Raw genomic sequence first — 24,106 nt, forward strand, 5'->3', positions numbered from 1 at the left:
GAAAAGGAGCTGTCCACCACTGTTTTTGATCAGGACCATGACAGTGCAATCTGTCTGGAGATGTCTAAAATTGTTTTGGTGAATTTACAGTTGTTAGGATTAATGAAACACAATCCAGATCCCCAGTGAAACCTGGAAAGGAAATACTATGGCTAGAGAATATCAGTCTCGTTAAAGGACAGTGGAATTGAATAATAAGATCTGAAAACAACAGGAAATCCTATGCATATATCTTGCCAATTATTGTTAACCATGGCACAAGTATCTTTGTCTCATACCTTTAAAGGCCTCAGACTGCTGGAAGTAGCAGTGGTAAAACCCTGTCAAATCAAAGCAAACAAGCTGCTGGTGTGAATTAGTCAACATAGGTGAAGGGACCTGTCTTTGTTGTAGCATTAAAAGGGTTACAGGGACACAAGTCACTAAAGTAGCTCTACAGTATGATTAAGTGAATGGAGCCTCTGTGACTTCTGAATGAGGAAAAAGCATCAGATCTTTTTTGTACAGTAAGTGGCTAATAGATCATTCCTGATGTTTGGGATGCACCGATCTGATACTGATTGGACGTGCGGCCAACTGACTCAAATAGCTGGAACGGGTATCGGGGACAAGGGGCTGATCTATTCAATTCAATTACGCACGTACTATACAAAGCAGTGTGCCAGGACCCAAACATTTTGCTAGAAGAGCTAACATAGCATGGAGGGAGCTAAAGACATGGGGTCAGCAGTTTGGAGGTATTTCACGCTTGTTACACCAACGAGTTGTACGGCTTTTTGCAATATCTGCAAGGCCAGTGTTTCAAGGGGTGGTGGTAGCAATGCAAAATATAACACAACCATTTGTCACACAAACATTTAAGTAGTTTTTTTTACCTCACTAAAAAACATAGTGGTTTTCTGCTTATGGTCTGATTTGATCTGCTCCAAGTAAGGTGGGCCAATGATATTATCAAGTGTCTGTCTTAAGAGAATCTACAGACATTTAATGTGCCATTATCCAGTAATCTGTACCGTAATCACCCTTTGTGGCCACAGCTGTTCTGCAAAACTTACGCAGGCTTTAAAACATTACTGTGAGATTATGACTGATCCTGTAGTAATGCCCTAAACTTATATTAGAAATTGTCAGCAATGTCTATCCATCAGAAGTAGAATCAGAAAAGGTTTATCATCCGTCACAAAGATATTTAAAAATGATTAACTTTTTCATAAAGTGATCAAATGATAATAACAAACCCTATTGTCTGAGCAATTCTCCGTTAAATGAAACTACAGTTTCATACAGGGGTTTTGCGTGAACACCAACCACCTATTTACCTGTCCTCAGTAGTCTGTAGTTATACCAGACTCAGTTAATTTTTCATGTCACAAATGTGTTTGTGTCAAAGCGACATGACGAAGATATTTCATGACCGATTTGTTAATAAGAGTGCACGATTATACGATAACATGTGTCTTTAATGGATTTCAAGTGTTTGTGGTGTGTTTTTGTTTTTTGACCTCTGCTTTTCTTTTTTGATATCTGCTGTAGGTCCACTGTCAAGGTGAGGACAGCATGGCCCCTCTCTCTCTCTCTCTGGCTCTCATGCTAATTTCCAGTCATTGTCTAATTGTAACTGTAATATGAAAATTACATTACTAATTAGTCAATGGATAGTGTTAGACCATGAAAACAAAAGCTGCATTTGTTTTCAGTTTAATTTTCTTTTATGGGAACAGCATTGTGATCCATTTAATGGGTTGAAGCTTTGCACTTGGGAGCAGGTATTCTAAAAGCAAAAGCTTTCCTTTTACTGTTTGATCTTCCTGTTGATGTGAGTAACATCCATTACCACCATTACTTGGGTCAATATAGCAAATCAGTGATGGACAGGTGATGGGCGGAGGGGCTGTTACTGGTGGGGAAAGCTCCCAGGACTTTGTGTCATCGGGGCCATTTACTGAGTAGCAGGAAATTATTGTTTGTATAATGTAGCGCAAGCAAAGAAACAATCAGCATTCAACACGGCTTGCCAGCTATCTTAATATCAACACTTTTTGTTACAGGGGACAAAACACTTATATCCACATTTCTCCCAAGGAAAAATATTTGTTGTTGTATTAATGGTGCCTTGAAATAGGCAAACCTCTGTAATGAAAGTGCTTTTGCAACTGGCACAAAAATTATTGCTTTTCAGAAAGCTGAAGATGAAGATTTTCCAGTTTCAGTGCTTCTTGCAACAGTTTGGTTTTATAAGAAACACAGCGATGCCAAGCCTTTACACAGTTTCAGCCTCGTCTGCAGATGTGCAATGAGCCATTTCATCTGTAAGCCATATTGAAGGGCTTCAACACACGTTTGACAGCTTTAGTGTGCTCTTGATGTATTGTTCTATATTTGCGGGGCAAATCCATTCACAAGAGGCAGTTGAGAGATCACCTTTAGCTGCTAACACAGCATCTGAGGAGCCAGTTCTCCTCTGACTGTAACCACTTAGCACTGTTGCCTTTGAAGTTCCCTGATCAGATGGACAGCTGCATACACCCGGTGCCCTCACAGTCCCAGACTCAAACACACACACAACACGTGTCCCCTCAGGTCTGCTCACTGCCACTACTTAATGACCTGTTGTCATCATGTGTTATTTTTGTCAAAGCAGGATTGCTGTTTCACTGCTGGTGACGAACTATAGAACACAACTGTCAAACATCACTTTAATGTACACGTTATTGTGTGCAACGTGAAAGCATTTAATTATTGAGGTATTGATTTGTGAGAGGAGTGTTGAGATGCAGTCGGTGTTACTGTTCTGCCATCATTACGCATCATTATCTCAGTCTTCGCTTTCTACTGTTTTATGAACATAACACAGTAGAGACACTGCAGACCAGAGTAGCCCAGATTCTGTAAGAAAAACATAACAAACTCATTATTTGTTCATCTTGTAAATTTCTTGAAATGAGGGGACATTTTAGTTATTTTAATGCAGTACAAGGCAGCGAGTTATTTCTTAACCAACACCTACAGAATATTAATTGTGCAATATACTTATGGGAAAAGGCAATTCCGTGCTAGAATTTCTCCTCAGATCCATCCCCTGCATGGGTAGATATTGAATCACTCTCAGCTACACCCCAAGTTACCACTTAATCTATGTACTCCACAAATATCAGAAATCTTAGGAAACAAACAATCCTTTTTGTCTTAAATATGATTAATGTTTGGTATAAGGTAAGGGAAGCACTAGAAGATAAACACTCTTTATCCTGCTTTAGCCCCATCTGGGGAAATTCTTCAGCTGATCCAGGATTTCACTTAATAACGGGTGATGAGTTTTATTACTGCAGCCCAAAATCAATAAGTAACTTATATTGTAAAGGTAAAAGGGAGGCTGTTGATTCTATTTGGGAACCTTTCATTCACTTTTTGGAAAATGGATATGTCTGAAGCATTACAAGAGGCTGAGGAAAGGGCCTGTGTTTGAGTGAACAGTGAGGAAAAGTAATCTTTTTTTTTATTCACTTAATTATCTGACATTCTTTCAGTTTTCCACTGTATACCTTCTTACATTATTGTATTATATTTCAGTATTGTTTTGTCAGTTTGACAATCTTTCAAACTGCAAAAAGGAAAAGGCTTCTTATTTTGACATTTATTTGCTTTTATTAGATAGTTGATAGAAATAGTTAGTGGTGGCATACAACAGTGGTCGCCAGCAGGCACTGAACCAGGAATGATGTGGTTTCCACCAGGCCAAGATAAACCCAAATGTTGGTGTTTGGTCTATTGTTTGTTCACATATTTACAGTTCATAGAAACATTTAAATAAATGTTACTTTACTTTTCCAACAAGTAAGAGACACCCTTGACTGTTACCAGCTGAAGCAAGCAGTTTTGGGTAGTAATTTGGATCAGTGGTATGTTATCTGCAATGCACCACCTCTGTCACCCATTTAGAGACCAGTATTATCTGTGGCCAGTATCTGCCCTGTGTATGGCTGCAGCCGTGTGTAAACAGGACATAGATAAGATATTAAATAACATCTCATTTATTTATTTGTAATGCAATTAGTGCCTGGACACAGACAATACTGGTCTCTAAATTGGTGACAGAGGTGGTGCATTGAAGATAACATACCACTGATCCAAATTACTACCCAAAACTGCTCGCTTCAGCTGGTAACAGTCAAGGATGTCTCTTACTTGTATACAAATATGCATTTTCCTGAAGTAAACTGTGACGTAATTCATTGGATTTTGTGAGAAATCAGTTGAAAAAATATTAACGCAAGGCTAATTGCACAAAGTGTAAAAGCCCCAGCGCTGGGGAAGGTATTTGGCTTTGACAGGGACTGCTACCTGATGCCTTAATCTACTAGAAATTCAGCTAAAAGTGGACAAGCTCACCATTAAACTATTGTGCAAACTGGGACATAAATCATATTTAAAGCCTGTCTTGTTTGTCTGATACTGGGAAAGCAGGAACATTGTAAAATTCCCCATAATGACGTATCCTGTTAATTTCTTTTAGTGACCTTTTTTATTGCAGTGTGAGAGGCTAAGAGGTCAATGTGGTGCTTCCAAAGCTACTTGGGTCAAAAACAATGAAAATACAAACCTGGATGAAAGGTTTTGTTGCATCTACGGGTGCTCAGTTGAGAGTTTTGCAGGTTTGAACTTTGTACAGGATGTTGGCCTCTCTCTCTCCTGACATGCTGTATTAACAGCAGAATTCTCTGGACACGAATTACAGGACTGTTTATGTGAACCCCCCATTTAGAAATCATTTCAAAGTCAAAGGAGAGATGTTTTTATGAAGCTGGAAAGTGGAAGAAAGCTAATATGCTGCCTTTATCAAACTGTCAGATCTTGCTTGAGCAAGGCACTAAATCCAAAATCGCTCTGAAATGGAGGGCAGATATGGATGGAACTGGCATGAATGTATTCTGTCATCATCGAACCTGTCTTATACTTTATCTCTTTCTGTCATGTTGTAAATTGAATATTAATAAGTTGTTCCTTCTATATTGTCTGCTAGACTTGTGCACACTTGGGTGCAGTGAGGTTACTGTAATAAACGTAACTCCACGCTCTGTGGGATGGCCTGCTAAGTTGAACTTCACGGTTGAAACAACAAACAAAGCCAAACCGCACAATGTTGTATAAGCACTGGAATAAATTCTAAATCTCCTGTGGGTTTTTTTTTTCCAGACAAATTGAGAAAACTCATCAGCCAAAAACATCAATATTACTTCAGGAGACTTCTGTAATTATGTGAGATGTGGTGGAGGGTTGAAAAAAATCAATGTGCTGGTGTTAGGCCGAGGGCTAAATGAAGCATTCTGAAAATGACATTGATTAGTGTCTATATTTAATTTCTTATTGAAATAGTCTCTTACAAAAGAGCAAACTGTAGAAACACTGTTTTTCTTCCCCACAAGTATGCCGTTTGGATTTTTGGTATGTCTTTCTGGCTCACTTTGATACACATGTAATAAGTGTGGTTTGTTCGTCTCTGAAAGTGGACAGATCAGTTGCTTGTCCAAGGATAGATGTGAAGAAGGAGAAGTTGCAGTTTTGATTACAGAGGAACGGCGTGGGCCGCTGAATTGTCTGGTATGGTTGTACAGGAATCCTAGGGACACTGGGCTGTCAAAATCCTATAGCATACAGATAAACCTGCAGTTTTACTTGCGGAAGAGATCCACAGATACACATAGCTGAAGCCAGCCGGGCAACCTATAGATGTGGGTCTCATTAGGTGCTAAAAGCTGCAATTATGTGAAATGATTCGGGTTATCTTTCAGCAACTAAGATTGCAAACTCTATAAACAACAAATTGGTTTTTTTCTTAGAAATGCTCAAATCAAATCCCCTTTTTTACCCCCTTACTCTGGTTCAAGGGGTGTTTAGCACTCCCCAGATGAGCCAGCTGTTCCTCCTTGTCAGTCACACTGACTCCAGTGTCACAATAATGGTTTCTACATGGTGGTTTGGCTTTGAGGAATAGTGATCATTCTTAGTCATTGCAGGGGCGTGGAGGTTTACCAAAATGTTGAAATCGACACCATTCACACTGAGATGGGATATGGGACGTGTGATACATGAGCCATATGTGTGTTATGAAATGAATCAATGAATCCGAGCAAAAAGTCATTAACTTAACTGACATTGCAAAACCCCCACTCTGTTGACGTAAGTTGTCTGAGGTGTGCAGTCTCTGCACTTTTTGAAAAGGGGAGTTTTTCCTTATGTTTTTACCACATGTTGAATGATGAGGGTCTTTTTTTAACATAAGTTTCTGCCTTTTTTTACATTTCATAGAAAACAGTACAAAAATAAATGGATATGCACCAGGTAGAGCAAGAGAGACACGAAAGATGGAGGCTGAGGGAATTTATGTGACATGCGCCACTAAAATGGCTTAAAAGTAACTAAGAAGTCTGTCCAATTTTTATCTCTAAAATTATTGTCAGAGGAGAGAAGCTTTTAACATGAGCTGCCACAGGGCTGCAGCACGTCCAACCAGCAAATATGTGATCCTGGAAAGCATCAAAAAGACATTAATGCTGCAGAATACTAAATGTAAAAACAAAGCCAGTACCTGAGGAAATGGTATCTGAGACTTAAAAGATGGTAACAAGATGGGGCTACGAAGAGAGGATTGAATTTTCCATACCTTTTTAGATGTGGTTTCCAGACACCGGCATGCGGCACACCTGCAAAGCTGTTGCAGGAGTGAAGTAGTGAGAACCTTGCTGTGTGATTGATTTTATTCAGCATGATATACAGTTTAGTGCATTCATGAGAACAGTTTATAGCTTTGAGGAGAAAAATCATGCATGGGCGTTAGATTTGTGATGTGAAGCTGAAAAACCTGAGCAGATGGGGCAACTTTAAACTTTTTTTTTACTTGGTGGTATTAGGTAGATATTTGAACTGATGATAGATAATATTATAAGAATTACAGTCCCCTCCAAAAGTATTGGAACGGTAAGGCAAATTCCTTTGTTTTTGTTGTTCACTGAAGACATTTGGGTTTAAATATGTATTTTAAGTATGTCTTCAGTGAACTCTTGTCTCATACTCATCTTTTCATCTTAAACCCAAATGTCTTCACAGTCTTCTTCAAAGGAATTTGCCTTACTGTTCCAATACTTTTGGAAGGAACTGTATATATGATATAGAAGTCTTATATAATGTTATTTCGTTGGTGTGAATAAAGATCATTGATTAGCAGCAGAGGAATGCAAAACGTGTCATCTATAGACATCTACTTTTTCACTGGCTGCTGCTGTGGAGATGTCTTCTCTTCTTCATTCTGACGCTGTGACTTATGTGCTTCTTCACCTCTTGTCTGTGCCCTGAGGTCAAACTCACACAGAGCCCCCTCTATCTCGCTGCTAAGTATTGCCAATGTGAGAAAACAGCTCGCTGCTCGGCTGAGGGGCATCTCCTTTTGCCCTCTGGTCTCTTTTGCTGTTTAGTGTGCTAGAGATGAGACTCCAGCGCTGCTTCTTTACAGGCAAAGGGCCTACTGCTGGGCTGTTGTTAAGTGATAGTTCTATTACTAATAAACCCACCGTCTGTCCTCCGGTGCCTCCTTTTGCGGGAAGTGAAATGTGGCAAGAGGGTGCAGTTTAGGTAGTATGATTTAGTCTGGTGTGTTGGCGTGTCAAAGACATGAGGAGTCAACACATGCGCAGCATTTAGATAAAAACACAAAGAGACAGACAGTTTGACAGCAAATATACAGCATGAGAGACATAGACATGCATAACTTAAAGTTAAATTTTTTTGGCAGCTGTGGCTCAGGGGGTAGAGCGGTCGTCCGCTTATCAGAAGGTCATGGTTTGATCCCCAGCTCCCCCAGTCTGCATGTCAAAGCGTCCTTGGATAAGACTGAACCTCAAATTGCTCCCGATGTGCCATTGGTGTATGAATGAGTTAATTTCTGTTTCTGGTGAGTAGCTGGCACCTTAGCCTCTGCTCATCAGTATGTGAATGGGGTGAATGTGATGTAGTGTAAAGCGGAGTCAGAGAGGCGGACTCAAATACAGACCATTTACCATTTTGGAAGAAAACATCCGCAGCTGTTATTTATTCACAGTTGAAAAGTAAAACACTGCAGCTAGTCTGCTTCATCATGGCTGTGTGGGTGTGGTTTGATTGACAGTGGCTGGCAACATAAGCAAACAACCCTGATTAGTGCTCAGAGGCATGGATCTCATCTTTGTCCAAGTGTATCAATATCTAAGTGAAAAGTAGTGTGATCTTGTAGTGACCTTCTTGCTCAACGTAAGAAGCTGATTGAAGTGCATTTCTGTATCTGGTTGTGTTCACTGAAGTTTTAACGGGTTTTGTTACGCTGCATAACTCAAAATAGTGAAAGTGTTCATGTGTTTGCTCAAATTGGTAAAGGTGATTTCTTTATTTGCACGTGTTTTCTTAAGCTGCGGTGTGTCGAGCTGTCAGGGCCACCGTAGATGGGTGATACAAAGAGAGGGAACTAGTGGAGATTTGCACTGTAGAAGCACAAAGCTTTCTCAGATTCTGGCTGATCCTTGGATCTGAAATTATCCTCAGGGAGCTGCACTGGCACAAGTGGAGACTAGAGGCCCTGTCCGGATCTCTGTCTGTCCTCTGATAGTTCAACACCCTGCTTAATAATGGATGTTGTTTTCCTGAAAAAACACTCCGTGCTGATCTAATGCACATTAGGATCCTTTTAACCTAATGCAAACTGCCAGTCCCCAGCCATGACACTGTGCTGCCGACTCCACAGAGCAGACTGATGATGTGTCTGCTGTGCCCAGTGTTTAGTCCAGTAGATAAAAGGAATAGTTAACTTTTATGGTTTGCTCTTCTATCTGCTTTAGTGTTTGTCTATGGGATTACTACGCCCTATGTTTATAGTTTTCTCGGTCATATTGGAGTATATCTTAAAGCTCCATTTATGCATCACTTTTATTTTTCCTCTTAATTATTTTTGTGCTTCGAGTTCTTTCTCCTGTGATTACTGAGATATTGTTTCTATCTAGGACCAGGCATCAGTAGAAACTGGTCTGATATGATTTGATTGATTCATTTTAATCCGCCTTCTCCAAGTAGAAACAGCTGATGCAGTCAAAAGAGATCATTGTCTATATAGCTTCATCATGCTGCACAATCAACCGGGACCTCAGATCACAACATGTGAGACATTTTAAATTGATATCGCTATTTGTCCTGTGATAAATAAGCAAAGCTTTTGGCATGTACAGCGTGTGAGCAAGAGATGATAAAATTGATACTGAACTTGAGATGACATTAGTGTGATTAAGGAACACATTTCTTTGGACATTTCTTTACTTTTAATCTGTGACTCCTCTTCCATTGTACAGGGGATGTGAACTATGCAGACTATGCTGTCAGTGTCTAAAGCTGCCTTAAATGGAGTCTTTACCTCCATTTTGTGATACATTGCCCATTGAAGCAAGATGCAGCGGCTGGACACAGTGAGAGATCATTTATGTATTCATTCATTCAAGTATAAACCAACAAGATGTCGGCTAGGAGGAGGAGGTAGCTGGGACGATTTAGGGGGATTTTGTAATTATTACTGCATCATTAGGTGACAATACATATACAGAAATTTGCAGTTTTCAAAGTTGAAGCACCAATTTCATGAAGCCTTTTCACACAAACAGAAATAAAGAGCCTTAAATTTAAACCAATAGGATATTGTTGTGGAAAGAAGAACATCTTGACTTGACAGGATGGGATTGAAAAATGTGTGATATTTTATTGGTTGGGCTTTTTAGTTACACCCCTTCAGTGCGGCATTCTACTGCAATCATGGTATATCGGCGTTATTAATGATTTTGTGATTCATTAGTGCCACTTGCAGCATTAACCAAAAAAGGAGAGAGCTGCTGCTGAGTACCTTATCCTTTGAGTCAATGGGCAAAAAGCTTTCTGTGTGTGTGTGTGTGTGTGTGTGTGAGTGTTTGTCTGTGTATCTGCAGTCTATCTTTAGCCATAATGTGCCAGCAGCAAGCAACGCACATCTCATACTTGTGAAGCCAGGTCATGGGACTTGCTCTGTGTGTGTGTGTGTGTGTGTGTGTGTGTGTGTGTGTGATACTGTACACTCACATCATACTAAAAAACTGTCCCTGTTGGCCTTTCCCATACTTCCAAGCAGCTTGTGTTATTTTATTTCTGCCTGCTCTCAGAGTGGCTAATATGGAGGCCATTTTATCATCTGGGACGTGGGAAAGAGGATGGAGGGGGCGTTGTGTACCACCATGGGAGCAGGCATGAGGAAAATGTCTACTGAGATTTACTCAAACACACACTCACACACATACACGTATATACATATAAGTGCAAGTAAGCAAAGATCTGTGAGATTGTGGGAGTAATTTAACAGTGTGTTTTTTTTTTTTTTTTTTTTTATATGATGGGGGTTGTGGATTTTGACATGGGAAGATGACTGCATCCCACATTAAGTCAGAAGTCTTACATTCAACACATACTTTATATGTGTGTGTGTGTGTGCGTGCGCGCGCCTGGGGGCATGTCAAAGTAGCTGAGTGCGGAAACTTTGAGTAAAGGAGAGATGGTCTTGACTTGTTGCCAAGTACTTATCAAAGGCAGGGGAACAGAGTGAACTCTCTTTGGTGTGGAACTGCTGAGGGAAGACCAAAGAGCTGCTTGCTAAAGAGGGATTAGCCTCAGGTCACTGAACCTGTGTCACTCCTTGCAGCTGAAGGAGCGCCTGGCACCTCCTCCTCATGCTGGTCACCAGCCTGTGGTTGGATCTTCACAGCTGTGGTCTGAGACTGCACGGAAATTATTTTGATGCTAGTACATCACTTTCCCTTATCTTTACTGAAAAGCAGTACAGTTATGGCAAAAAAATGCCCCAAACTTAATTGTGAGTAGAGCTTTTTCATTGCTGATATTTTGAGTTGTTAGACACAGGTGTAACTAATACCATTATTATAGCTGCAACAGAGCCGTCATTGTTATAAGTTCCACTTGTGCCTTTCCAGCTATAATAAGTCAAACTGCGGGGGGGGGGGGGGGGGGGGGAGAAGTTTGTGTCATTGTGAGTCATTTGGGAACAATGACTCACAATGATGAAAAGTACAAGATGGACAGCGTTTTGTCAAAGAAGGAAAAAAAACAACTGTTGATGCTCAGTGAGCCAACACAATAGTCGAAGCCAAACTATGTTATCTTAAACTCATGTTCACTGTCAATGTACCAGGCTTTGTTAGTAGTTTCCTCAGTATTGTTACCAATTGTTGAGAATGCAACAACTGTGATAGAAACAGTTCGGGAACCGCTGGCATAAAGTGTGAGATTCTAGCTCTAAGTTGGCATCCAGAGAAAATAAACAGTAATGGTTTTTAAAAATAGAAGTCACATGAGAGTGTCATCAATCTTCTCTTACTCTCGGCAAGAAAGCTAATAAGTGCATTTCCCAAAAATCCTGAACTATTCCTTTACCCTTAAATGGCAATTCACTTTTCCCTCCTACCCATAGAGCTTTCATTGTCAGTTGTTTTCTTTAATAGAAAGTAATTTCAATCTATTATGTGGATTATCCAAAGTAACAAGGATACAGTGTCTGGAAATGAACACAAACAAAACTGCACTCCCCTGTGTTGTATTGGGGTGGTGACAGAGTGGTGGATATATATTTTGGTAAACTGGCCCTTTTAAACACATCTTCACATAAAAACTGAACTTTTCTTTTTCTACTGAGCTGTTCTGATTTGTCAGACTTTAAGTGTACCACTGCCGCCGCTAGATGTGACCTTATAAGAGCCATCCAAAGCTTAATTACTGTAATGTTTCAACAGTTGTGAGCCAGCAGAGCCCCCCCCCCCCTCTCGAAGGATGGACTGGAGCCTGGCATGCTGAGAACCGAGCCAGGTCTAGCCTGGGCTGATCTCTACAACAGGTGGTCTGTTGAAATGGAATATAGCGTCAGATCACCAGGCGAAATCAGAGAGCGATGTGACTCCCTCCCTGTTGTGTGGTCCACTCTGATCCTCTCCACTGTATTTACATTCTTTGTATCCTTCGTCTCCTCTGCCTTTTGGAAATCGTTAATTCTGATGGCATGTTGAGTGGATACAGCCTGCAATTGGCTCCAGCACCCTGGGGATCAGTGTGCGTGTGTGTGTGTGTGTGTGCATGTTTGTTAGGGGAAAGTGTCTGGCAGGTCAGTGTGACAAGTTGACCTTGTTTTCTCTCAGGCATCGTGGGAATGTGCAGTTTGGTTGCTGCAGCTGCTGCTATCCATCTCATTGTCTCTGCGCACAGCAATTAAAACATCACCTGAACCCCACACAGGCTCCATACAGAGGATCACTCTTTACCCTGCAACTGTGTCCAATGTATTAGGGTCGCATGTAATGATTATTTGTATTATCAGTGAAGCTGTCATTCACTGACAGTCTACAAGACATCACAAAGTGGTAAAACGGGGCATCCCAAGTGGTTAAGACACAACTGCAATGTTCCCGTTTCTGTTAAAACTGCATGTCATACCCCTCTTTTGCTGCACATTTCCTGTCTGTCTACATACTATCAGCTGTCTAGTAAAAGCAAAAATGCAATAAAAAATTAAATAAAATAAAAACCCCAATTCACAATTTCCCAGAGCCCAAGCTGAGGTCTTCAAAGTGCTTGTTTTATGTTCATCAAGTCTAAGGTCGAGTTCCTGGCAGATTACTTCAAAACATGAACCCCATATTTCTACTGTTTGCCTTGCAATTGTCATGTCCAAAGATAAAATTGGTTGCTGCTGTGATAATTTTCCAGTGTTGTAAAATCCTGTCTGAGTTTTATCCAATCCAATCCACTTTATTTATATAGCACAATTTAAAAAAAACCCAACAAGGTTACCAAAGTGCTTTACAGAGATAAAATAAAATATGTTCATGATAATAAAAACAAAACAAATAACATCAACAATGACAGCGACAACGAAGACCACGGCAGCTCTCATGGTGAATTAAAAGCCAGGGAATAAAAATGTTTTTAAACAAGATTTAAAGGTATGGAGGGTGGGCACCACTTTAATGTGTGGAGATAAGTCATTCCACAGTTTGGGGGCAACTGCTGAAAAAGAGCGGTCGCCCCTGGTCACCACTGTGCAGTGTTTGGCGTCTGATAAGCCTTTTACACATGAATCTGTAACTACAACTGGACTTCCTGGATCGTATGTTATTGTCTCACTGGTATCTTAACAGCACGGCGCCCACCAACCCAGCCCTGGGGAGGGATGATGTCGGTCTTAATCCCCCAAAAACTCAAAAGTTATGTTTATGTCATAACAGTGACCCGCTTGTACTAGTGGTCAGAAATTCAACCTTTACCTACCTGACTTAAATAAATATCAAAGTTGTTAGCGACTGACTTTTGATCAGTCAACTTATCAACTGACTAACAATTTCAGCACTAACAACATAACTAAAAGGTGTATATGCTCTGATTAGAACATGTACATTATACATTAATATATGTAATTTCATACTGATTAACTTGACTACACACAAAAAGTAAAGGAAGTTTGTGTTTGGTAGATCATTTCTACCAAATCATTTTGGTAGAATTATAATTATTTCTTATTGCTTTACTTGTGAAAAATTCCAGTTGAAGAATGGGATGCCATCCCACAGCATGTGGTGTGTGACCAAGCTGGTGCTGTTGTGGCTGTGTGTGGTTCTTCCACACGATACTGACGCTCCTGTTTGTTAAATTAATAAACTGTTAAATTACTAATATGTCTTCATTCTTCAAACTTCAACCATCCAGTCCACCAGACAACATCAAACAAGAGTCAACAGCAAAGAAAAGCTGTCTGGCATTGTCAGAAGATTTGGCAAATTTTTCATGGGCGCATCCCACCTACTCAGGTCGGCTGCTCATCACACAAATGCATGTTCCTTACAAATGTGGCACCATTTAAAAGGGAAATAAACAGGCTTTCCAATGGTATAAGATTTATTGCTAAAATGCATTGTTACAACAAAGAAAAAATCTACCAAACATAAATTTTCTTTTTTTGTGCGTAGTTTACATCTGGTTTACTAATCTTCACTCTTCCTATCTTGATCCATACATACCTAAAACTCTTGTAATTCCTCTGGAGTCCAGTTTCTAGCTGCTATTTCTGTTTGGTGCTGTTCGACAGTCCTGTCTACTTCAGCAGAGGTACTAGACAAAGACAGGAATGGAGTCATCCATCCAGCCCAAGGTTGGGATGGGTGTGTGTGTGTGTGTGTGTATGTGTGTGTGTAAATGCCTTGTGGTTCATCACAGAACTGATTGATGAACATGTGACAAGACCTTTAGTGTACATGTTTTCAAGAGTCCCTCATAACATTCCTTTCCACCATTTAGCAAAGCTGAGTTTGACCCAAACTAAGTGGGGCTACTGTTCTGCTAATGGATCTATGAAGGGGGGACAAAAACTTTACTGCATTTGCCCATCCCTCAAGTAAGTCTATGAAGATTCTCTGAAGTCTTGTATTTGCTCTTCAAGACCAGATTTTCCTTAACGTGAGTCTCTAAGTGTGTTCTCGTTAACGTCAACCCTAATTTTTCCTTAAACCGGCTTTGAATTTTGAAAACAACTAAACCTGATTAAACTTAATGACAAATATTGAACTACTATAAAGTTTAGGGACTTGGAAGAGACAGATTTAAGAACAATAGAGAGTGGAAAAAATGGCTTTTAGCAAAGGCTGAGATATCCTGACTTTTAGTCCTTAGTTTGGTTCAAACTCCAAAATCACTGGCTCCTACAATTCCCCCACTGCAACTGGATAGCGTCTTTTGTTAGACCCCACTTGCCTGGTAAACAGATTGTAACACAGGCTCTGCACAAGATGTGTCATTACATTTCATACATTACATGACTGCTCACAGGCTGAGTAGTGCTGCCCATGACCAATAAACTTATCCTAATGTGTGAAACTGGTGCCTCTGTAACTGCAATACGTTGAAGCTACAGTATGCTCAAAATATTAATAAGTGCACCTTTACATTAAGTGAAAACTCCTGTGCAGTACTTGCACTTCGGGATTGGTCTAGGTGCAATTTCATACACAGATAGCAGAAATCATTGATGTTCTCGTTCTTCATCATTTCATCAAAAAGATAACAATTCAACATATGCGAGGGCATAACTGCTACACTGCCAGTCACAATGATAACGCCTCTCATTATCAGATTGTTAGCACTAGTAACCCACGTCTTTGGCATGAATCAGAGAGCTGCTGAGAGGAACGAATGCACGCTGAAAGTAAAAGGTGCTTTTCTGTGACTTAAATAAACTCTGAAGCTCCCGCAGCTTGTCGGGAGGGATGAAAGTGGAAGTATCAAGGAGTTGGCATTTTGAACATCTCTGTGTATTTCTCTTCTCACCACATTTAGTGAGAGGTTTTATCTTCAGCTTGATAAGATTGCCTTCTCTCTGCAAGATACTGTAAGTGTGCCATTGAGGAATTAGTGTGATAAATGTCAGAGGCCACAGCAACTCGCAGAGAACCAAGCAATATTGGCAGACATCGCAGTCTGCCAGTTTGTTTTCTCGTCCCGCCCTACCTCTGTCTTTTCCTTTTCTATCCTCTCTCTCACATCTTTTACCTGTTTTCTCATGTTAACTCTACACTCTTCCCAGACCTATTTACATCTATACAAAGAGCAGCCTGACTGAGGCACTGTTTTCCCATGCTCCCTCGCTCTGTCTCACCCTGTACTGAAGTAATGCTGCTATTTCTGGTGCCAGTCAGGTCAGTGCACTGCAATGCTGCTGTATCATGTAAGCAAACAAGCTTGATAGGCCATTGTTATTCTTAGATGTGACAGGGCTGGAGACATGTCCCCGAGTTGTCACTTCATTTTACCGCCGTGTTTTGAGAGGATATATTTGGTTCCAAGTCATATACTCTGTGGCACCCATGCTGCATTTCAGTAAAATTGCCAGCAAGTACATTTAAGATATAATTAGCCTTTGTTATTTTTATTATAATTATGCTCCCACGTTTTGTCTGATTTTTGCTGCCTTTATATTCATACTGTGTCTCAGCAATGCTCACACACACACACACACACACACACACACACACACACACACACACACACACACACACGGGGAATCTCTGCTATCTCAATATCTGTCCTCTTCTCTCCCCTTTAATGTAACATTCATACTTGTTCTTTCATGTCTGAGTTCAGCAAAGCCTCAGCCTTTTCTTTGGAGGACATGCCAGAATAAAATTAAACATGAATTGGAGTATAGGCAGGGGACTCCTCACTATGTAAATATTAACACAGTACCTTAAAATCTAACCTCGTGATAGAAGAAACAGGTTATATAATGACTCTGTAATGAAAACAAAACTCAGCGCTCTTTCTTTTAGATTAATGGATTTTGGACTACTCAGTTCCTTTTAGAGAGAGCAGATAGGCTGCTATTGCACTATTAAAATATGTGGTTGGAAACTAGTGAATGAAACATATCAGAGTAGGATGTGTGTCATGTGCAAGTTGCAAACCGAGTGATAATGTGTTTAGTGCTGGAGTCGAGTCTCAAGTTCAGGTCAGTAGTCAGATATAGTTTAAAGATCTGTGTGTGTGTGTGTGTGTGTGTGTGTGTGAGTGTCTGCTTTCCCTTGACCTCAGTGATCACTCAGTCACTGCTGCTGCTACTGCTTTGATCTTTTTCTTTGTTCCCAGATTTGAATAACTGCTGTCTTAATGTTTTTTCCTCTCAGACAGCAGGGCCTCACTGTCAGTCTGTCCATCTATATAAAAGATACCTTGACAGTGGCCAGGTTGAAATTTGATAAGAGTATTCAAAGTGGTTTTAGTGAGCTTCTGACCTTTCACCCCAGGCCACATTTTCCACCTTTACACCAGAAAAAACAGCTTGTCGTGCTATTTATTCAGTATATTCATGGTCCCCAGAGGATAAAATGTCATCATTTTACATACTCCATGAGCTTTGCTATCCTCCCACCCTCAGGTCCAAATGTTGAGTATGCAGGCAAGCTGTTTCTTAATCTAATGAGCAGACTGCTGTGAAATTTGCTGAACATGTTCAAGCTCCTAAGGGGATAAGTCATTTTGACCAATGACCATGTGTTGGTCATGAAAAAATGTGTTGAACATTACTTTCTCTTGTGGCTGCTGGTCTGGCTTAAACTTTTCCTCCTTGTTGTTTTTATTTTTTCATTTGCCACAGCAAATATATAATATGTTTTGATAGAATAGTATTAGTACACCTATTGGTAATCAGGCACAGACTGGGAGTAAAAAATGGCCCTGGACTTTGATCCATAGCAGCCCACCAGAACCGCCCTGCTAATGCATGCACTTACAAACAGGACCAGCCTCTAATAAACCACCTAGCAGCATTACAGCCATTGATCACTATAGCAGTACTACTTTAAAAAGGCTGCAGAACACACACTGAAATGGTCATGATTGAACTACCTCACATCACATGAAAATATCCACAATCCTCACTGAGACAGAGAACTGTCTGGTTGGCTTTAAGTCATGGGAGTACACATAATAAAAAAAACTGGTTGAACACCTCTCCAAACATAGAATGTAACCTAAGAGAGCAGCACCGATCATCAACCTGGATACCAATAAAATAATCTAAAAATGTACTAATTACTAAAGGTAACATTTTTGAAAAAGTTCAAAACACAGCAGCAGCACAATTCCATATCACGTGAATGAATGGTTACACAATAAAAAATACTTTGTAGCTTTACTCGCCCACGGGCCAACCCCCCTTCTGCCAACCATTTTATTAATAGTAAAAAAGTATAGGCTAAGGAAGGCGGCCCACCGGCCCGGAGGTTGGCCGGCCCACCAGGAATTGTCCTGGAACTCCAGATGGCCAGACCGCCCCTGCTATTAATTGACTTACAGTATCTGTCCTGTGACAAAATGTTGGTACTGAACATACCAACAAAATATTCACTGACAACATGTTTTTGTTTTCCCTACAATATGCTCTCTCTACAATATCTACTCTTAGTGAATAAAGCATGATGAAAATTGTTCTCACACTCATAGAACTTGGTTGAGAGTAGGGAAAGGGATATGATTACTTTATTAACGTCCAAGCGAAAGCACAACGTTTCCCAGAGCTTAACCAGTGTGCTTTTGTGGCCTAAGCCTAACCACTTACCCTGGGCTGCAATGTCACAGTCCTGCGCTTTGTCTCCCACTAATTTATATTTGACAAAACAAATTTGTAATATACTTTAAATGTAATTTCTTGTAGACTGGGTTATCTTTTTGTCCCAGTGCTACAGAGGTTGAAATTTCCCTAAAACACAGTTAGTGATCACAAAATCCAAATGATTTAATGGTATTTATAAATTGTAGTATAAATACACCTGCATGTGGAATATATGAAGAGAAAAAACATAGAAAAGAAAACAAGAATTTTAAAACTGAGTTTCCATGTTCTGCACCTGAGTCACCATTCTGCAACCCACTCAGATTAACGTCCAGGATGGTAATCTGATTTCAGTGCCAGTTAATGTGCTGAAGGTGGACGTCCTCTCCTCTCCCTCACCGATGACCATCTGCGGTCTGGGCCGGTTGCCAGAGCAGACTAGACAGAGGGAGGGCAGGTTGACTGCAGCCTGTCAACTAAACCTTCATGGTTCGAAAGTCAGAACAGATTCTAGCCTTTGAACAACCACATGCCACATATCATCTGTCTGCTGTACTTGTCAGAGCGAGGCGTTTACAGCACACGCTCAGAAACCATTAAAAATAAAGCATTGTGAATTGAGATTGTCTGCGGATCACTTGGAAAAAAAGTTTTCTGTTTTAGAATTTATAGCTGTGGAGTAGCTCAGGGCCTGGAAGGAAGTTTCGTTATCATCCTTTCCACAGACAGAAACTGATTGTGTATCCTGACAAAAGACTTTGACTTCTTTGTAGACATAACAATGGCTTTGATTTGATTTCCCCCTGGAGATTATCTTATCCTTCTGCCTCTGCTCTCCTTTATAATGGGGTGTAGTTTGTCTTCTCTTTAAGTGCCTCTAATTTTGCAGTGCCTTTGAATACAATCCGCCCTCTTTGTGGGGATGAGCTGTGTTTTGGGTGGAGAACAGATGAACCGAGACATTTGTTTTTTGTTGAGAGATCACCTGCGGCCTCGACGGGAGCTCTTTGAAGCTCGATTAGGAGCACTGACACAGCTAATTGACATGTGTATGTGTATTCATGTGACTCAGACTCAATTAGCTTCATAAGTCATAGCTAAATATCCCTTTTAAGTGTAATGATTGTCCGGTATGTTTTCTATGAAAATAAACAGTGCTATTCCTCTTTCTGTGCTGTGGGAAGCATTTTATTAACTGAATGCATTCTTGTTAAGTTGAACCTTCATTTTAATTTAATTGATTTTTTAAGTCGCTTTAAGATCTTTTCACACATGCTCGCTGTATATTCTGTATCTGCTTCCATAACTCCACTGACGTTTTTAATGCTTTTACTAACTGAAACTTTCAAATATCCAAAGATATGTTAAAAGGCTCAGTTCAACATTTTGGGAAATTTACTCATTTGTTGAATTTGTGGAAATGGATGGACAGCTTGCCTGGCTCTGTCCAAATGCAACAGAATACACCTACCAGCACTTCTACACTCATTTATTAACATCCATCTTATTTAATATTCTTCCAAAAACAGAAGCATAAAAACAACAAATTGTGCTTTTAAGGGGGGTTAACTCTTAGCTGTGCGTAGTGACTTCCTGGGGTCTTGTCATCACAGTGATGCTCCACTCAACCAGCGGAAACTCCAGGAACGCTAGCCGTATCCCCATGCCCCCAGTCTTTATGCTAAGCTAATCACCTACTAGCTCTGGCTCCATATTTAGCATACAGCTTATAGTGATATTGATCAAGTGAAAAAAATCTGTATTATCTGTTTATGAAAGCTGAAATGATTAGTTGATTAAAGCAGCTATTTTGCATTGCAGATATTCCAGCATCCTAATTGTTCTCATTTTGCTGCTTTTCTTGGGTGCATGTGATTAATCAGATTAAGTAAATTAATCTTTGGGTTTTGGAGAGTTGGTCAGCTTTGAAGATGCTATTTGACATTTTATATACTAAGATTCTTTGATTATTGTAAAAATGGTTGGCAGATGAATCGATAATGAAAGTAGTCAGTAGTTTATTCATTTCATCATACTTGTTTTTGGAAAAACAAGCCTAGTGTGAATGAGTGTTTGTTCCTTTTGATCTGTAGTCAGCTGTATTTGTTAGAAGTCACACACATACCTGGGGTCCTGTTTTACTCCCACAAGTCATTGTACCAAATCATGGTCGATGTGACTCCACTTCCCAGGTCTCCACAGTATTGTCCTTTCCTTATGTTCTGAATTCCTCACCTCTCCTCAGGGTCGGGGTCAGCAGCAGATGTTTCCTACAGTAGACATAGCACATTCCCCTTTCTTGTGGAAATCACACACCATGTTGTCTCAGGGTCAAACACACACTCTTCAGGGAGCTCATAAAACTGGAGAGGCCCAGCTCTGCCAGCGTGCTGCTGTCAGAGGGGATGCTCAGCTGTATTCTGTCATACTGATTTAGGACTATAATCAAATGTGCATGGACTCCCAATATTTGCGCTCTCATCATCAGAGGAGAGAATCGATCTGAGGCCTTGAAGTGCCAGCCTCTCTGATTGATGCACCGTGGAGATGAAACTGGTCAAATTACTAATGAGATTTGATTGAGATTCCCATAAGCAAACAGACTCCAGCTGTCAGACAGGATGGAGAATAAGAGTTTGTGAAACATTCGACCAGATACAAACTAGAATATGAATTCTCACCCCTTCATAAATCCCACTTTTTACTGTAGGCACGTTCTCAAGTGGTGGATGGGATGGTGCGAGTGAGTCAGCGTTGTCCTTCCACCCCTAATGGCCAGGAAATGTCTACGTTGGACAAACTAATTGGATTTCTTTAACAGGAAAGCATCCGTCCAGCTCCATTAGCCAGTGGTAAACAGCAACACACAGCAGGGGGAGAGGCAGGTGGCAGAGAAAACAAGGGGGCGGTGGGGAGGGGATACAAGGGAGGGAGTTTGAGAGGTGGACAGAGGGAGGAAGAGTCAGAGAGGTGAGGAAGAGAAGGAGGAGGCATGCTGATTGTTGATGCAGGTCAAGAAACAGTCGGGTTTAGTTTGACAGGAATTTTTGTTTATTTAGTTTAAGGTAAATGTTTGTTATCCGTGCAGATGATGATGGAATGAAATACCAGGAGTGTGTCTGGGTAATAAGCTCATCAGCAGGGAGCCCTGGTTTTACGGTAATTCACTTTCCTGCAAGACATCTGATTATTTTTCCCGGATGAAGTGTCTTTCAATACCAGATATAGTATGATAGTGTCCTGATTCTGTCAAGCTTTTAAATCTTAACAAAAGCCTCACAATCATCCCATTTTTGTCAACCAATGAGTTGTAAAACATTAACTTTTTTGTTTTATTTTTTAATAAGTCTTCTTGCTTTAACTCAAGGCCCACTTGCTAGCTTTTTACAGAGCTGTCTTTAGTAGAAGGAGCGGCCAAGTATTTGAAATTGGTCACATCATAACTGCTATTGTGAAGAAGATCCATTCAATTAAATCAATTAAGCAGAGGATTTGCAGAGGAATACAATGAGATGCAGTAGAAATCCCCGGAAAAATGTAGTGAGTGGATCTTGACTGAGATTTTATTTTGTGTCAAAGTACTGTTTCCAAGGTCAACAATTAACTTTCACGCTACACAAAAATTATGTTTTTATTATAAAACAATATACAGTGGTGTATGTTTATGGAATATGAGACTAAATGCACTGTGCTTCTTCTGAGCAGCACTTGACATAAACTCTGATATTTCCTGCCATCACTTCTTTCTCCACCACGAGAAAAGCTACATTCTCCAACACAAAGAACAGACACTCTGGAAACGCTCAATCAAACCTGGCAGCCTCGTTACCTCCAGGCTACAGCTCTCGTTGACATCTCATACATCTACTGAAACACTGCGATGTAAAGCGTAATTTGGGGGTCCTCTTATAGATTAGTGGGATGCTCCCTGGAAGGGGAAAAACCACTTGTTCCTCAAAGGCCGATCACGAAGGAACAGTGGGGCTTCTATGCCGCCTGTAAATTGAGCCTTTCTTCCTGTGAGAGGGTGACATGGTGGAATGCAGCACATTAATGTGGACATGGGTGGGCTTCTCATTCCTGTCATAGCATTTCTCTTTTCCCTTTGACCCACCATGAGTTTCTTCTCTCTTTTTTGGCCTCCATTCCTCCTCTGAGTTTGTGTCAACAGGGTGTGTGTCTTCAGCATAATTTAAATGCCATATTTCCATCACATCTCCCACATCGTTTTCATTCATTTGATTGGCACCCTTTTAAGTGGGTCATTTCATTGGAGTTTGTAAATATGGGTGGAAACTTACAGTATTGACAGTTGCCAGCTCAGCTGTCGATCAAACGCATAGCCCGCCCACTCAGAGGCTTGAAGGCTAAAAGATTTATTTTATCAAGTCTTTCATCAAAGATCCTTGATTGAAAAATATTAAGATTACATTTAAAACTCACTTTGACATAATTTTTGACTGCAAAAAGGAAAAACTTTATCGCAGTTGAAAATAAATATCCTTATATTATAAATAAATATATAAGTGACATCTACTCAGAATAAGAAAAAGGAAAAACAAAGGAGGAAAATTGCGCAACGGTTCACTTTTTTGGCTGATAGTGACTAAAACCAGATATATTCAACAACAACCATATTCTCCCTCTTTTTCAGCGTGGGCTGCTGTGGAGGTGAACATGGAGGACAGAGTGGAGGTGATCAGGGGCACCACAGCTCAGATCGCCTGCATGTTCACATCGGTTGACGGCGTAGGTGGCATGATCATACAGTGGTTCTATGTGAGTTTCATCAAGCCTGATGCACACAGACACAAAGTGGTATGATGTGTCTATGCATTTCATAATTCATGTGTTTGACCTTTTAGATGACACGATCAGGCGAAAGGCAAAGAATCTACTATCAGGACGCCACCAGGAAGGAAGTAGAACGAGGCATACCGTTCACAGAACGGATCAGTGTGAATGGTACCGTAGCCACTGGAGAGGTGGTGTTGATTATCAGCGATGTGCAGCTGGAAGACGAACTGGAATATGTCTGTTTGGTCAAAACTCTAACAGATGGAGCTGGGGAGGGACGTACAAAGCTGAAGGTGTTCGGTAAGATTCAATCTGAGGTTGGCACTGAGTGCTAATATAACCAGATTTAAAATAAACCTTTTCAACTCCTTCAACCTCTTCATACTCATTCATAACTTCAATGAAAAACCATATTTAGACATTTTACCAGTCTCCATCCTTTGTACTTTATCATAGTAGTTCAGTTTTTTCATACCTTACTTAGTTTTTAATTAATCTTAGTTTAATTATGCACATTTCAGATTTGTTAAAAAAACACCTTTAGCTCAACTCTTCTAAAAAATAAATATGAAAAATCCTCAAACTCCTTTTACTTCCACAATTTCCACATTTCATGCATAATTTATGCATCACATCATTCACAAACTCATCCTCTCTCACACAATGTCAAATTGTGTGACTTACTGTTTTTGAATTCTGGCCTTCAAAGCAACAGGATAACCACTCAACTGTCTTAACTTAACTTACAAATTAAACAGCATTTACTAGTGCTTTCCTTGCTTAAACGTTAAACAACACGTAACAGCTTTTCACCCATTACATGTTAACACTTGAACTTATAACCCTAATTACTTATTTTTCAACTTCGACTACTTTCTTACACTTCACCTGCTTACAGTGTACGCTCTTGAACTGCACATCAACAGACATATAACTTCTTCCTCTTTACTAAGAGCACAACTGCTTCCAGTGACTTTTTCAGCACTTTCACTTCAACTGAAACTTCAGCTTAATACAGCGATTACCTTTCAACTGACACCTCAAGTGCTTTCAATTCTTACAGTAATACTTCAAATGCTTTGAAAGCTTCAAATTAAAGCATTTTAAATTGTTTGC

At 40.2% G+C, this 24,106-nt stretch overlaps 1 protein-coding gene across 4 annotated transcripts in view; it reads left to right on the forward strand.

Moving 5' to 3' along the window:
• mcamb (melanoma cell adhesion molecule b) overlaps nucleotides 1-24,106 on the forward strand; it is a 39,066-nt gene that overhangs the window by 3,063 nt on the left and 11,897 nt on the right. For all 4 annotated transcript variants that reach the window (XM_038693887.1, XM_038693886.1, XM_038693888.1 and 1 more), the window contains exons 2-3: nucleotides 22,848-22,972; nucleotides 23,059-23,290. In XM_038693887.1, the coding sequence (XP_038549815.1) occupies nucleotides 22,848-22,972; nucleotides 23,059-23,290 (357 nt within the window). The remainder of the gene's footprint in view (nucleotides 1-22,847; nucleotides 22,973-23,058; nucleotides 23,291-24,106) is intronic.

This window comes from Micropterus salmoides, unplaced genomic scaffold (assembly GCF_014851395.1).
Source record: "Micropterus salmoides isolate LMB-PRFRI ecotype aquatic unplaced genomic scaffold, ASM1485139v1 Ms_hic_scaffold_3, whole genome shotgun sequence".
In the NCBI taxonomy this organism is placed as follows: Eukaryota; Metazoa; Chordata; class Actinopteri; order Centrarchiformes; family Centrarchidae; genus Micropterus; species Micropterus salmoides.